This window comes from Papio anubis, chromosome 9 (assembly GCF_008728515.1).
Source record: "Papio anubis isolate 15944 chromosome 9, Panubis1.0, whole genome shotgun sequence".
Lineage (NCBI taxonomy): Eukaryota > Metazoa > Chordata > Mammalia > Primates > Cercopithecidae > Papio > Papio anubis.
The window spans coordinates 64,863,701-64,879,267 of record NC_044984.1 but is presented as its reverse complement, the minus strand read 5'-3'; the positions used below and the strand labels follow the sequence as shown (position 1 = coordinate 64,879,267).

At 38.8% G+C, this 15,567-nt stretch overlaps 1 protein-coding gene across 2 annotated transcripts in view; it reads left to right on the top strand.

Moving 5' to 3' along the window:
- PTPRB (protein tyrosine phosphatase receptor type B) overlaps nt 1-15,567 on the top strand; it is a 124,759-nt gene that overhangs the window by 39,017 nt on the left and 70,175 nt on the right. For both annotated transcript variants that reach the window (XM_003906772.5, XM_021922599.2), the window contains 5 exons: nt 3,402-3,680; nt 4,971-5,228; nt 7,140-7,403; nt 9,450-9,719; nt 12,372-12,632. In XM_003906772.5, the coding sequence (XP_003906821.2) occupies nt 3,402-3,680; nt 4,971-5,228; nt 7,140-7,403; nt 9,450-9,719; nt 12,372-12,632 (1,332 nt within the window). The remainder of the gene's footprint in view (nt 1-3,401; nt 3,681-4,970; nt 5,229-7,139; nt 7,404-9,449; nt 9,720-12,371; nt 12,633-15,567) is intronic.

The window sequence follows — 15,567 nt, the reverse complement described above, 5'->3', positions numbered from 1 at the left end:
CCTGCTTATGGAACTCTGGGGCTTTCTGGTGCTGGTAGATTTATTCAAGTATTTAAATGAATACTATAGAACTTACTGTTGTTATTCATTTTGACTATGCATTTGTCGTTCCTTATTTCAGGTCTGTTGGGAACCAAGAAGTACAAAGTGCTTTAAATTTATGGCTAATGATAAATATTGATATATTAATCAAGACTAAAGCTATGATTTATTATTTTTGATTTATTATTAGTTCTCATATTTTGTAATACTTCACTGGTTACTATGTGTATGAGTGTGATGAGTGGAAAAACCAGAGACTATCAGTGCACACATCTGTGCATTGATACCTTTAAACATCTGCATAAATTATATAAAGTCAAGTAGGATTTCCTAATTACGTATGATCTGTCATGTGATCAGAAGATTATAGATACATGGCTAAATTTTCAAGTAGCATTAAAAATTCTGTCTCTGTATATATATATATATATATATATATATATATATATATACACACACACACACACACACATATTTAATACATACATACACACACAGACATATTATATGAAATGTGCACTCCTGATAGAAGTACCTAATACAATTTCGAAAACTTTTAAAATCCATCAGAGTTTTTATTGGGCTTAGATTTAAAGGGAGTCTGAAAACTATTTAGTTTTCAGTATGCATAGCAATAGTGGACAACTGCCAGCAAAGGGCTTTATCACAGTATAAATGGGGTTTTAAGTGTTTGTTTCCAGTGCAGGTTCTCGCAGCCCAGGCACTTCCCAGTCTCATTGTTCCTTTGTTCTAGCGGATGTACAAAGGATTGACTGTTTTGTTTTGTGGCTCAGAAAGATTAGATAAAGTCTGCATTTCTGAACTTCACCCTCTAGGCACGCAACCTTAAAATTTATTTCTATGTCTCATATTTTGTGGATTATATATGTTTAGATTCTACTGATGATAACATTATTTTTTAGAATTTTTATCTGGCTTGAAAACACTTGTAGATGACAGTATTGATCCCTTTTGAACTATCACTGGAAGTAGCTGTCCCTCTCATCCTTGTCCTTAAAATGCCACTTCAGCAAAAGTATGTCATCTCAGTCAGGTACGACAGCATTGTTTTTGAGTTTCACTGACTATTAGAATCTCATAGTCTCTTCTATATCTTGTTACTTCTCAAAACTGCCTTGGAATGTAAGTAGTAGTATTATACTCCCCAGACAGATAGGAAAGTGGAGGCTCAGACAGGTTAAATAGCCTGCCCAAAGTCTCATGACTTTGTCAGAGCTGAGATTTGAATTTAATTCTGACTCCAAAGCTCATGCTGTCTGCCATTACATTTCACTGCTTCTGTGGCAATATTTTCACCTGATTATAGGAATAATAATAACAGCTAACATTGAGCACTTACTACATGCCAGACACAGTTCTAAGTACTTTTTATATAATATTCAATTTAATCTTCATAACAACTTTACTAAAAAGATATTATTTATTATCAGGATTGCATAAATGAAGAAACTGAGGCACAGGGAGGTTAAGGAATTGCCCAAAGCACACAGCTACAAATAGGAGAGCCCAATTCAAGCCCAGGCTGTCAAACTCTAGAACATATGTTCTTCGGGTGAACCAAAGGGCTGTGCTGTGGTTGAACCATGCAACCTTGTCTTCCAAGCTCACCTGTGTTTCGGGCACTCTGTTAATGTTTGTCTTAGTTACTGCTGCCTCAGCTTGCTTGTCAGCTAAAATTTATGTTATTATTAATTATTGATGTTATAAATGTGGCATATATAATTTTACAGTACGAGGTACTTATATAAATCATAGCATACAACATAGAAACATTAGATTTCATAGGCTCTATTAAGCCTGTGGTATCTATTGATCAGCCATACATAGTCTTATCAGTTGTCTGTTTATAACTGCCTTTTGAATATAGAGTAAGGCTATCTTATTTCTTTTTTATATGTTAATTGCAGGTGAACATCATCTTAAGACATATAAGAAGGTTATATTTTCTAATTAAGGTCTAGAATTCCTGGTGTTGTATTGTGAACACAACATGGTCTACCAGGAAGTAGTGAAGTTTCTATAGCCATGCCATTGTAATATCTGACCTGACCCTTCAATATTGGTTTCCAATATCTTGATCCCACTTTCTAGACCAAGAACCATGTTGGATTTCTGAAAATTTCTCCTAAAGATGTCTCACAATAGTTCTACTCTCAGCACTCAGGGTAGGGGCAGCCCCTTATTTCATAGACTTTACTCCTCGCTGTACCAAAAGAATGGCTGCTCACTAACTATCATTGACTTAGTTCCTAACCCAGATATGCTTTTTATTCTATTCAAGTTCAGTGGTGGAGATTCAACCACAGGCAAAGCAGGACTTCTCAAACTGATCCTTGGCTTTGAGAGTTGAAATAAGATGAACAGTTGGGTGCAAGATTTGCCCATTCCCACATACTCTGGGTGCTCCGGCAGCATCAAAGTGCCCCAAAATTGAGATGTTAAAAATCTAGGGATATAGGGGGCCAGGTGTGGTGGCTCATGCCTCTAATCCCAGCACTTTGGGAGGCCGAGGCAGGCAGATCACCTGAAGTCAGGAAGTCAAGACGAGCCTGACCAACATGGTGAAACCCTGTCTCTACTAAAAATACAAAAAAAAATTAGCCAGACGCAGTGGCGTGTGCCTATAATCCCAGCTACTAGGGAGGCTGAGGCAGGAGAATCGCTTGAGCCCAGGAGGCGGAGGTTGCAGTGAGCCGAGATTGTGCCACTGTACTCCAGCCTGTGCTACAAGAGCAATGCTCCATCTAAAAAAAAAAAAAAAAAAAGTCTAGGGATATAGGGAGTCCCAGCTAGTGGGAGAATCCATTTTGGTAAGCAAACCTATCCTAGGTTTATAATCAGATCTGTATCTTTTGTGGTTGTCTAATATCTAAAAAACCACCCAAAGTTACGTATACTAGACACCAACAATCTACAACCTAGAAAGAAGTTCAGTGTATATTTCAAATTATTTCTTAATATCTGCATTTTCTGTTGAGATCTTCAGTATTTATCCAGGCATAACCTGAATGTTTGTCAATGTTTGAAAACTTTGCTAAACCGCAAGCCAAAGAAAATATAACTTTGCTTGAACTTTCAAGATCAGAGCTACCTTAACAACAACAAAAAAGTTTTCGTAGAAAAAGGAATTCATATGACTAGTAGCTAAATGTTTTGTTTTGTTTTTTTTTTAAGAAAGTGAAAGGGTAGGTTTGGAAGTGAAGCAAAATGCCACTTTATTTCACAAATAACAGATTTTTAAGAAAAATGAATCTGGACTGCAGTAAAATAAGCAGTTATTTGCAAAAGTCTTCAAGCCATGTTCTTTTTTTTTTTTTTTTTTTTTTTTTGCCTTGCAGATCCTTTACCTCCTGCTAGGTTTGGAGTCAGTAAAGAGAAGAGTACTTCAACCAGCTTGCACGTTTGGTGGACTCCTTCTCCCGGAAAAGTCACCTCGTATGAGGTGCAATTATTTGATGAAAATAACCAAAAGATACAGGGGGTTCAAATTCAAGAAAGTACTTCATGGAACAAATACACTTTTTTCAATCTCACTGCTGGTAGTAAATACAATATTACCATCACAGCTGTTTCTGGAGGAAAGCATTCTTCTTCAGTTTATACCAATGGATCAACAGGTAAGACCTGTTTATTTATAGCTGAGTAGTTCATAGGATACTTTTCAAGTTATACTTTATTCAAGGAATAGGAGTAAGAGTGCTACTCCAGAGCAAAATTAATTAATTAGCAATTAGTTAATTTTTTAAAAGGAGCTTGTGGGATACAGTGGACAGACTGGACTGAAAATAGCATGCGTGGCTATGCTGGTCACTTGCTGAATGGTTTTGAAGAAGTCATGGGACTTCTCTGGAATTGGAGTTTTCTCCAATTTGGAAGAGATACTCCCTAATGGCTCTTCTAACTCAAATCAAAGCAACAGGACTTTCTGCCCCATTTTCTGAGTTTGTGCCATAAAACTTATTTTTTAGATGTTTTTATTCTTTGTATACTCCTCTTGTAACATCAAGTCATAATGTTTCCTAAATACTCCTATGTTTGAAACAAGTATTTGTTTCTTCGATGAGGTGAAGAATAAGCCATCTGTGCACCCACATATTATGATATACACGGCACATCACTCCTCCTTCCATAAAGTACATGTCTTTCATGTCATTCGCTCTCCCCTCATTTTCTCTCTTTTTAAATTTTTTTTTAATTATACTTTAATTTCTGGGATATTTATACTTTAAGTTCTGGGATACATGTGCAGAACGTGCAGGTATACACATGCCAGGGTAGTTTGCTGCACCCATCAACCCCGTCATCTACATTAGGTATTTTTCCTAATGCTATCCCTTCCCTATCCCCCCAACCCCCCAGCAGGTCCTGGTGTGTGATGTTCCCTTCCCTGTGTCCATGGGTTCTCATTGTTCAGCTCCCACTTATGAGTGAGAACATGCAGTGTTTGGTTTTCTGTTCCTGTGTTAGTTTGCTAAGAATGATGGTTTCCAGATTCATCCATGTCCCTGCAAAGGACATGAACTCATCCTTTTTTATGGCTGCCTAGCATTCCATGGCGTATATGTGCCACATTTTCTCTCTTTTTTAAATCTCCCTCTCCATTTTTCATCTTCTATAGTTCTTTCCTTTCTCTTTTCCACTTACTGCTGTGTAGTGTTATATACTTCATTGGCAAAAGCTACCTCAATACCTATGAAGTAGGGGAGGTAGACAAGTAAATTATGATGTAACTTGAGGCTGCAGACTTTGAAAACAGCACTAATCAAAGTTCCAGTGAAATTTCCAGAATCCTGTTATTTATTAATGCTATTACCAAGTTAAGATGAATGTGTGACTTCTAATTAAATGTATATGTCTCCTGTAAGGGAATTATGAATGACATTTGGACATGCATTTTATCTCACTAGTGCCATCTCCAGTGAAAGATATTGGTATTTCCACAAAAGCTAATTCTCTCCTGGTTTCCTGGTCCCATGGTTCTGGGAATGTGGAACGATACCGGCTGATGCTAATGGATAAAGGGATCCTAGTTCATGGCAGTGTTGTGGACAGACAAGCTACTTCCTATGCTTTTAATGGGCTGACCCCTGGCTATCTCTACAACCTCACTGTTGTGACTGAGGCCGCAGGGCTGCAAAACTACAAGTGGAAACTAGTCAGGACAGGTAAGTTCTCCCTAGCTAGCTGAAGAAGAATAAAGCGAATTCAAGGGGATGTTTAATAAATCAAGTTTATTATTTTAATAACAGTAATATAGGACAAATGGAAATTCTTATAAGGTATAGAAGACCAATATCCACTTTTGTACTCAGAAAAAGAAGGATTCTCTTTTATTCTAAAGTTTAGGCTAGCCCTTGGCAACATTTTGAAGTAGGCAAAGTTAATTACTGATACGGACCTAGCTTCTCTTCTTCTTTTTAATACTCCGTCTCCTTGCTAAGGATTCCTTCTTCCTTTTCTTAACCAGGGATCCACTGTCTTTATGGCATCACTCACAGCGAACCAGAATTACTTTCTCCATGCTATACATAGCCCTACTCCTGTGTGACAGTCATTTCCAAAATTTTCTATCTAACCACATGACCTGGGACCTAATACCACAGGACCTATTCCCACAGCCTACCCTAGACTAATAAATGAATCTATGCTAAGTGTTAATGAGTAATGTACACAAACTTTCATTCAGCCAATAGTTACTGAATATAGGCTAGATGCTGGGCGTTGCTGATATAACATCCAAGAGAGACAAAGTCTTTGCCCTCATGGAGCTTACATTTTTAGTAGAGTCTAATCCTTCTAGCAAGTCTAATGTGTAAATTAAATCTCCTCTCTTGGTAAGTTATCTAATTTTAAGTGAAACTCTAGTATATACGGTGCCTTAGACATTAGTTTCTGGAACTATAGGAGGCTGGTGGGAAAGATTTGAGGATACCAGTACATTTATATACCTTTTATAGCACACCTCAAATATATGTAGATATTCCTGGCCAAAAATGTTCTGTATATCTTAAAAGTTATTTATGTACGTCAAGAGCAAATTGCATTCCTAACTGCCTTATGCAAAATCAGAGTGCTATGCCCATTCTTTTGTTTTGTTTTGTTTTGTGTTTGAGACAGAGTTTCACTCTTGTTGCCTGGGCTGGAGTGCAATGGTGTGATCTCGGCTCACTGCAACCTTGGCCTCCCAGGTTCATGTGATCCTCTTGTCTCAGCCTCTCGAGTAGCTAAGACTGCAGGCGCCCACCACCACGCCCAGCTAATTTTTGTATTTTTGGTAGAGATGGGGTTTCACCATGTTGACCAGGCTGGTCTTGAACTCCTGACCTCAGGTGATTCACCCACCTCGGCCTCCCAAAGTGTTGGAATTATAGGCATGAGCCACCGCTCCAGGCTGCCCATTCTTTTAAGGAAGCTTCATTAATTTATATTCTAGAAAAAAGTATTCACAAAAGGGTATCTCCTTTTTAATCATTTTCCTTTGATGAAGTAGTAACACAACTCATTAACTTTATCATGATTTAATATAAAAATTAGTTTTATCACATAAAATTTTGCAATCACTAATCAATTGATCAATATATTTACTATGTACTCAATATTATTGAATATTAATCTATAAAGGCGATAAGAAATGAGGCAGATGACAGACCTCTTTGCGCATTCCACTTAAAGAATTTCTGAATTGGGAAGGACCATTGTGGGGCTTTGACCTAGCCTCATCTGCCAGTAAGAAACACTGTAAGGTTCAGTGAACTAGAAAGAGCTGTCCAGAGTTTCCTAGCTGACCAATGGCCCAGTCTGAACCAGAATCCAGGCTTCTGCCTGACAAGCTTTGGGCCTTGCCACCAAGCACATAGCCTACCTTTGGTTTTACAGCATTATTTTTGCCTCTTTAAAATTTTTTTTTACTTTTATTTTTTCACCATCTGAAGAGGATAATTTTTGCCTCTTAAAGTGCTTGTTTTCTCCAGCCCAAGGAATGTGGCTTACAGAAATAAAATTACAGGTCAAAATTTGGCCATAGGACTGGTGAGATATCCTGAGTAAAAGTCTCTTTTCTGTTCTTTCCTAATTAGCCCCCATGGAAGTCTCAAATCTGAAGGTGACAAATGATGGCAATTTGACCTCTCTAAAAGTCAAGTGGCAAAGACCTCCTGGAAATGTGGATTCTTACAACATCACCCTCTCTCATAAAGGGACCATCAAAGAATCCAGAGTATTAGCACCTCGGGTCACTGAAACTCACTTTAAAGAGTTAACCCCTGGACGACTTTATCAAGTTACTGTCAGCTGTGTCTCTGGTGAACTGTCTGCTCAGAAGATGGCAATGGGCAGAACATGTGAGTCTTGGGCTCCAGAATGTTCCTTGGTTGCTCAAATCACTCTCTGATCCACCTTAGAATAGGACAAAATAAGTTAGCAGGAAAACTCCTTTCCCAGTCTGAGAAGTGCAGCCTATGTAACTGAAGGTGTCTGGGGTAGGGCCCATTTGTCTGAGTCACTTAGGCAAATGAGTTTGGATTTCTGAATGATGTGCAATTGTTTCTGTCTTATGCTTTTTCATGTCACATCACTTAAGGAGCATAAATGCATTAGCATTGATGCCAGTATATAAAACATTTCTGACTCATTCTTACAGTGAGAACCAGTTAGCATTTTACCATGTTTTCCATACATTATTTTATTAATTTATGTCCTCAAACACTTATCTATCCAGTGCCTCATATGTGTAAATTACTGTACTATTGTTAAAACAAATAAGACATGCTACTTGCCTTTAAGGCAGGATCCAACAAACTACCCCATCTGGTGCCAAATCTGGTCTGTGGCCTGATTTTGTTTAGCCCTCAAGCTAAGAGTGGTTTTTACATGTTTAAAGGGTTGTACAAACAAATAAGCAACAAACAAGAAAAAGATGAGACGGAAACCATATGTATCCTGCAAAACCTGAAATATTTACTACCTGATCCTTACAGAAAAAATTGTCCAACTTCTGCTTTAGAAAAGTTTCATTTTAATCACACAGATGTAGAATACATACATGTACAAAAAGAAAAATAGTACATTTTAATAATAGTGACTGTATTGATATTTCCATGTATCAGGCACTGACAAAATAATTTACACCCATTATTTCATTTAGTTCTCACAACAAAACTGTGAGAGATGTCCTGTTATTATTAGCATTATACAGATAATTCAAAGAGGTCAAATAATTTGTCCATAGTTATCCACTCAGTAAGTGCTGGAGCTAGAATTTAAACTAGGCTATTTGATTCCAGAGTCCATTCCCTCTGCTATTAGAGATCTGAAGTAAACGCTATATGGTCAAAGAGGAAAGAGAACAAAATTCTCTTTCATAAGAGCAGCACAAACTTGGAGGAAATGGGAGCAGGGCGCGGTGGCTCATGCCTGTAATCCCAGCACTTTAGGAGGCCGAAGTGGAGGGTTGCTTGAGCCCAGGAGTTTGAGACCAGCCTCGGCAACATAGTGAGACCTTGTTTCTACAAAAAATAATAATAATAATAATTAGCTGGGCATGGTGACATGTGCCTGTGGTCCTAGCTACTCAGGAGGCTGAGCTGGGAGAATTGCTTGAGCCCTGTGGTTGAGCCATGACTGCATCACTTCACTCCAGCCTAGCAATAGAGTGTGACCCTGTCTCAAAAAAAAATAAAACCAACTTGGAGGAAATAGAAATGGTCTTTAATGAGGACCTAAAAAATATAACATTTGTGACAAAGAGGGAAGAGCTTTTGGGGTGGAGGGGACAAAATAAGCAAAGGCCCAGAGGCAGAAGAGCCCAGGAGACTTGCAGGTCTACAGAACATGCAACTGGAGGCCAGCTTTCCAAAGGGTAGGGAAGGAGACAGGATGGCTGCAGAAAGTAGTCTCAGTTAAGACTGGAAGGATGTGGGGTCTGAACTTAAAGAGCCAAAAATGTAAGCAGAGGGCTTGACATTTTATTCTGTAGGTTATAGAGAGACCTTGAATGCTTTTAAGCAAAAAAAAAAAAAAAAAAAAAAAAAAAAAAATAGAGCTTAATCTTGCAAGAACATTAATCTTTTTAGTTGGAAAAAAGAAACGAATGCCTCATGATCACGACATCCAATATCTCTTCCAAAGGATGCCACATTTCACCAGATTATTAACATTGTAACAGAAGATTACATTACTGATATTACTAAAATGATTTTGGCAGACACTTCTTGAGTGTCAAATGTCTCAAAGAACCCTCATTTGCAATCCACAGACATCAAGAGGGGATAGAAATGTTTTGAACTGCAGATATTGTGTCTCCTATCTATTGCTGCCCAAGAAAAGTAAATGAGTATTCTTACTTTTGGTTTGTAATATCTCCTTTTTGACATCATTTCACCATTTAGTTCCAGACAAAGTTGCAAACCTGGAGGCAAACAGTAATGGCTGGATGAGGTCTCTTGTAGTGAGCTGGTCGCCCCCTGCTGGAGACTGGGAGCAGTATCGGATCCTACTCTTCAATGATTCTGTAGTGCTGCTCAACATCACTGTGGGAAAGGAAGAAACACACTATGTCGTGGGTGACATGGGGCTCGTGCCGGGAAGACAGTATGAGGTGGAAGTCATTGTTGAGAGTGGAAATTTGAAGAATCCTGAGCGTTGCCAAGGCCGGACAGGTAGGCAAATATGAAGGTGTTAACACCAATGGAAGAGTAATTTGTTCCCTCTCCCAGGTAATCCAGGTAACTGCCGTAACAGCTAATATCATACCCTCGTGTTTTCTGAATTTGAGATATTAAGGACGTTAAGACTAACGTGGGGTTTCTAACACCTAATTTGTCAAATTAGAACATTTAAAATCACTTCCACTAGTAATTCCATTATTTCATGAAAGAAAGCCATTTTAAACACCAAAAGAGTAGGATGGATACATTCCAAAAATAAAGACAATCATTCCCACAAAAGAAGAACGTTTTGCTAGTGATCAGCATTAGGGAACCATTGCCTTTGACCTCATGCTGACTAATGTGGGGATTTCAGGTACCAAGGAAGAGTGATTAAAGTGGAGAGGGATATATTTGGATTTTAGGGAAGGGAAGAATAAGGCTACTGAAATGAGAAAACAGGCTCAAAGAGGTTATAACTGCCCAAAGCTTTGCAGTATAATCATGACAGCAAGAATCATGTTTCAGTATCCTCATACTGTCAAATACTTATACTCATATTGTCAAAGAAGAGAGTTGCACTTCCAAGTTCAACATTTCCTTGATAATCCTTGTAATGTGAAATGCTCGATACTTAGAGTGAAATTCCAATACCTTCTTCTTAGTTTGCCTGATAATAGGGAAATAACTACATGGATTCACTGTTCTTCTTAGAAGAATGTCAAAGAAAAGATCATGACACCCACTTCGCTTGACAACTGTGTCTTGCAGTAATCTCTTCATCTTCCAAATATTAATGTCCACTGGATGATGATCAAAGACCTACAGCAGCTTAAACTAAGCTGCTTTTAGTATTTCACAGGACAAGCATCTATGTCGTCTCTAATATTTTATCACTCAAATGACTTGGAAATGAAGATCATAAAACATTAGGGGCTCTCAGCATGTCAGCATAATTCTCAGGAGAACTTTTATTTATTTCTTTATTTTTACTCTTTGAGACAGAGTCTTGCTGTGTCTCCCAGGCCTAGGCTGGAGTGCAGTGGTACAATCTCAGCTCGCTGCAACCCCCACCTCCCAGGTTCAAGTAATTCTTGTACCTTGGCCTCCCAAGTATCTGGGATTACAGGCATGTGCCACCATGCTCAGCTAATTTTTGTATTTTTAGTAAAGACAGGATTTTACCATGTTGGCCAGGCTGGTCTCAAACTCCTGGCCTCAAGCAGTCCACCCACCTTGGCCTCCCAAAGTGCTAGGATCACAGGCATGAGCCATGGCGCCAGGCCAAACATTTGGGTTTTTTTTGTTTTCTTTGTTTTTTTTGAGATAGAGTTTCACTCTTATTGCCCAGGCTAGAGGGCAATGGCGTGATCTTGGCTCACTGCAACCTCCGCCTGCCAGGTTTAAGCGATTCTCCTGCCTCAGCTTCCCAAGTAGCTAGGATCACACGCATGCGCTACCACACCTAGCTAATTTTGCATTTTTAGTAGAGACGGGGTTTCATCATGTTGGCCAGGCTGGTCTCAAACTCTTGACCTCAGGTGATCCACCCACCTCGACCTCCCAAAGTGCTAGGATTACTGACGTGAGCCACTGCACCCAGCCCAAACTTTTCTTAAACTTTATCTCCAGTTTACCTTATTCAGGTAACTTGAAGTAGGCCTCAATGTAAATAATCAAATTATTTCTCTATACCAAAGGAGGAAGATGAAGAGTTAGGGACTCAGTTAGAATGGATTTATAGAAAATTTATGGATGCAAAATTTACAATAAAAATTTTCATACTTGATTCTTTCATAATTTAAGGCAGCAACACTTTATTCCTTTTTTTTTTTTTTTTTTTTGAGATGGAGTCTTGCTCTGTTGCCTAGACTGGAGTGCAGTGGCATGATCTCAGCTCACTGCAACCTATACCTCCCGCGTTCAAGCAATTCTCGTGCCTCAGCTTCCCAAGTAGCTGAGACTAGAGATGTGAGCCACCACGCCTGGCTAATTTTTGTATTTTTAGTAGAGATGGAGTTTTGCCATATTGGCCAGGATGGTCTCAAACTCCTGACCTCAAGTGATCCACCCGCCTCGGCCTCCCAAAGTTCTGGGATTACAGACGTGAGCCACTGCGCCCGACCAACACTTTATTCTTAATGTCTCCTAGAAATTGTAATAATAAAACCTTTTAAATGAATCAATTTTGAGACAAGTCCTCAATTAGATGCTATTATTGCCAGCCAACTCTCCCTTCCATGAACACATCAGTGTCCCCCACCTCAGAAATGAGGGAAAGTTGCACTTGGTCTCCTCAACCTATGGGGGTGACAAATACTCCTAGCTCCACCTAAATACTCAAACAGGAACTCTTCTTTGTGATTTTGGGAATGACAAGATTGGAGTAAATATTTTTGTATTACAGAATCCATATAAAAAGAAACTCAAAGTATTATGTAGTCAAAAATCAATGACTCTTCTGGCAATTGAGTCTGTATTTCTGGTTACAATACATGAACAAAGCTTTTGTGATAAGATTTTGTTTTAACACTCAGAGACATTCATAAAGCAAATGTTGAACTGCAACACTCTTAAGGATGGAAGAGAAGAGCTCTCAAAAGTATACTCTATGAATGTGCTTGAGTCCATCAGTGACCCAAGTCTCCATTGCTTTTTCCTCAGTCCCCCTGGCTGTCCTCCAGCTTCGTGTCAAACATGCCAATGAAACCTCACTGAGCATCATATGGCAGCCCCCTGTAGCAGAATGGGAGGAATACATCATTTCCCTAGCTGACAGAGACCTCCGTCTGATCCACAAGTCACTCTCCAAAGATGCCAAAGAATTCACTTTTACTGACCTGGTGCCTGGACGAAAATACATGGCTACAGTCACCAGTATTAGTGGAGACTTAAAAAATTCCTCTTCAGTAAAAGGAAGAACAGGTAATAATCTTTATAAACTTTACATTTTAAAGTGTTCTGTCTGCTGAATTACTATTTAACATGCAATTCACAAGTATTCATTAACCGCCTATTAGGTACTAGGCATTGTTTTATGGATCTTTTCTATTGTGTTTGTTTTCTATTTTACCAATTTCAGTTCTTATCTTTATTAGTTCCTTCTTTTTACTTGGCTTGGATTTAGTTTCCTAAACTTGAAAAAGAGTAAAGAACAACCCTTCCAAGGAGTTTTGCTGCAAAGGAGAGCAGAGAAATAGGGCAGCATCTAGAAAAGGAAGTATGGTTGAAAAGAGGATGATTTTTTAAAGGTAGAAGAAATAACAGCATGTTTTATGCTGGAGGGAATGATCTAGAAGATGTAGAAGGGGAATCATGATGATGTAAAGTGAGAGGGAAGAATTGCTGCCGTTTTTCCATGAGTAGGCAAGAGGTATTGGGATCTAGAGCACAAGTGGAGGAACTGGCTTTAGAAAGGAGCATGGGGAATCTAACCTCAGTGTCAGCTGGTGTATTAGTCTGTTTTCACACTACTATAAAGATCCTACCCAAGACTGCGTAATTTATAAAGGAAAGAGATGTAATTGACTCACAGTTCCACATGGCTGGGGAGGCCTCAGGAAACTTACAATCGTGGGGGAAGGTCAGTTAGAATGGCGATCATTAAAAAGTCAGGAAACAACAGGTGCTGGAGAGGATGTGGAGAAATAGGAACACTGCTACACTGTTAGTGGGACTGTAAACTAGTTCAACCATTGTGGAAGACAGTCTGGTGATTCCTCAAGGATCTAGAACTAGAAATACCATTTGAACAAGCCATCCCATTACTGGGTATATACCCAAAGGATTACAAATCATGCTGCTATAAAGACACATGCGATGTATGTTTATTGCAGCACTATTCACAATAGCAAAGACTTGGAACCAATCCAAATGTCCATCAACGACAGACTGGATTAGGAAAATGTGGCACATATACACCATGGAATACTATGCAGCCATAAAAAAGGACGAGTTCGTGTCCTTTGTAGGGACATGGATGAATCTGGAAACCATCATTCTGAGCAAACTATCCCAAGGACAGAAAACCAAACACTGCATGTTCTCACTCATAGGTGGGAATTGAACAATGAAAACACTTGGACACAGGCTGGGGAACATCACACACTGGGGCCTGGTGTGGGGTGTGGGGAGAGGGGACAGGATGGTATTAGGAGATATACCTAATGTAAATGACGAGTTAATGGGTGCAGCATACCAACATGGCACATGTATACCTATTTAACAAACCTGCACGTTGTGCACATGTACCCTAGAACTTAAAGTATAATAAAATAAATAAATTAATTAATTTTTAAAAATCATAGTGGAAGGTGAAAGGGAACCAGGCACCTTCTTCGCAAGATGGCAGGAGGGGAAGTGATGGAGATCAAAGGGGAAAGAGCCCCTTATAAAACCATCAGATCTTGTGAGAAATCACTCACTCAAATGAGAACAGCATGGGGGAAACTGCTCCCATGATCCAGTCACCTCCCTCCCTGGACACATGCATATTACAGTTCAAGATGAGATTTGGGTGGGGACACAAAGCCAAACCGCATCACCTAGGGAAGAGAGAATATGTGGGTAGAGATCCCAATAGGTGGATAGTTGTAGGGTGAGCAGTTATCTTCTAATTGCTCTCATTTTTTCAGTGTAATTGGAAGCAAAGTCATCAAGATTTCCCTTTTAGCTAGACCTCGTGGCTCACATCTGTAATCCCAACACTTTGGAACGCTGAGACGGGCGGATCTTGAGGCCAGGAATTCAAGACCAGCCTGGCCAATGTGACAAGACACGGTCTCTACTAAAAATACAAAAATTAGCTGGGAGTGGTGGCACATACCTGTAATCCCAGATACTCAGGAGGCTGAAGCATAAGAATCACTTAAACCCAGGAGGTGGAGGTTGCATTGAGTCGAGATCCTGCCACTGCACACCAGCCTGTGTGATAGAGTAAGACCCTGTCTCAAAAAAAAAAAAAAAAAAAAAATTCCTTTTCAATGTATATACTATTGTCCTGTATCTTATTTTTCTCTCCTCTTTTGATCCCACAAAAATATAGTTATTGCTTTATATAGTCAACATCTGTTTAGATTTACCTATCAATTTACTACCTTTTTTCTCATTTTTTCCTCCTGCATCTGAGACATTTTATCTGGGATTATTTTCATTTATTCTGGAGAACATTATTCAGATTTCTTCATTGAGAGTTTCTAGGGACAAACTCTCTCAAATTTTGTTTTTGCTGGGCATATTTTTATATAACTCTCATCTTTTTATAGCTCTCTGTCTTGAAAGATAATTTCCTTAAGTTCTAACTATGTGTTTAAAGTTATTTTCTCTCAGCACATAGAAGATATTATTCTAGTCTTTCTGGGATTTATTGTTGCTGCTGAGTCAGCTATCAGTCTAATTTTTATTTCTCTGAGTCTGTTTGCTATGACTGATTTTTCACCTTTGGTGTTCAGTTGTTTCACAATAATAATCAAGGTATAGATATGTGTCTTTTTGTTTCTATTGCTTAAGATTGATTGGTATTTCTGTACTTTCCAATTAGTGTCTTTCTACAATCCTGAAAATTCTCAGCTATTAACTCTCCGATATTGCCTCTTGCCCCTTCTCCATTCCCTGCTCTGTCATCTTCTGGTATTCTAGAACACACATATATGAACACATCAATATATTTCATATTTTCCATGTGTTTTCTCTCTGAACTACAGTATAGGTAACTTTCTCATCTCTTTGATTCATTTCATTAATTCTTTCTTCAGCTCTGTCTAATCTATTTTAAAATCTACCCACTGTGTTTTAAATTTTAATTGTTATGTTCTTCACTTTTAAGCATTGTCTTTGGCTCTCTTTCAAATTTATGTTGTGC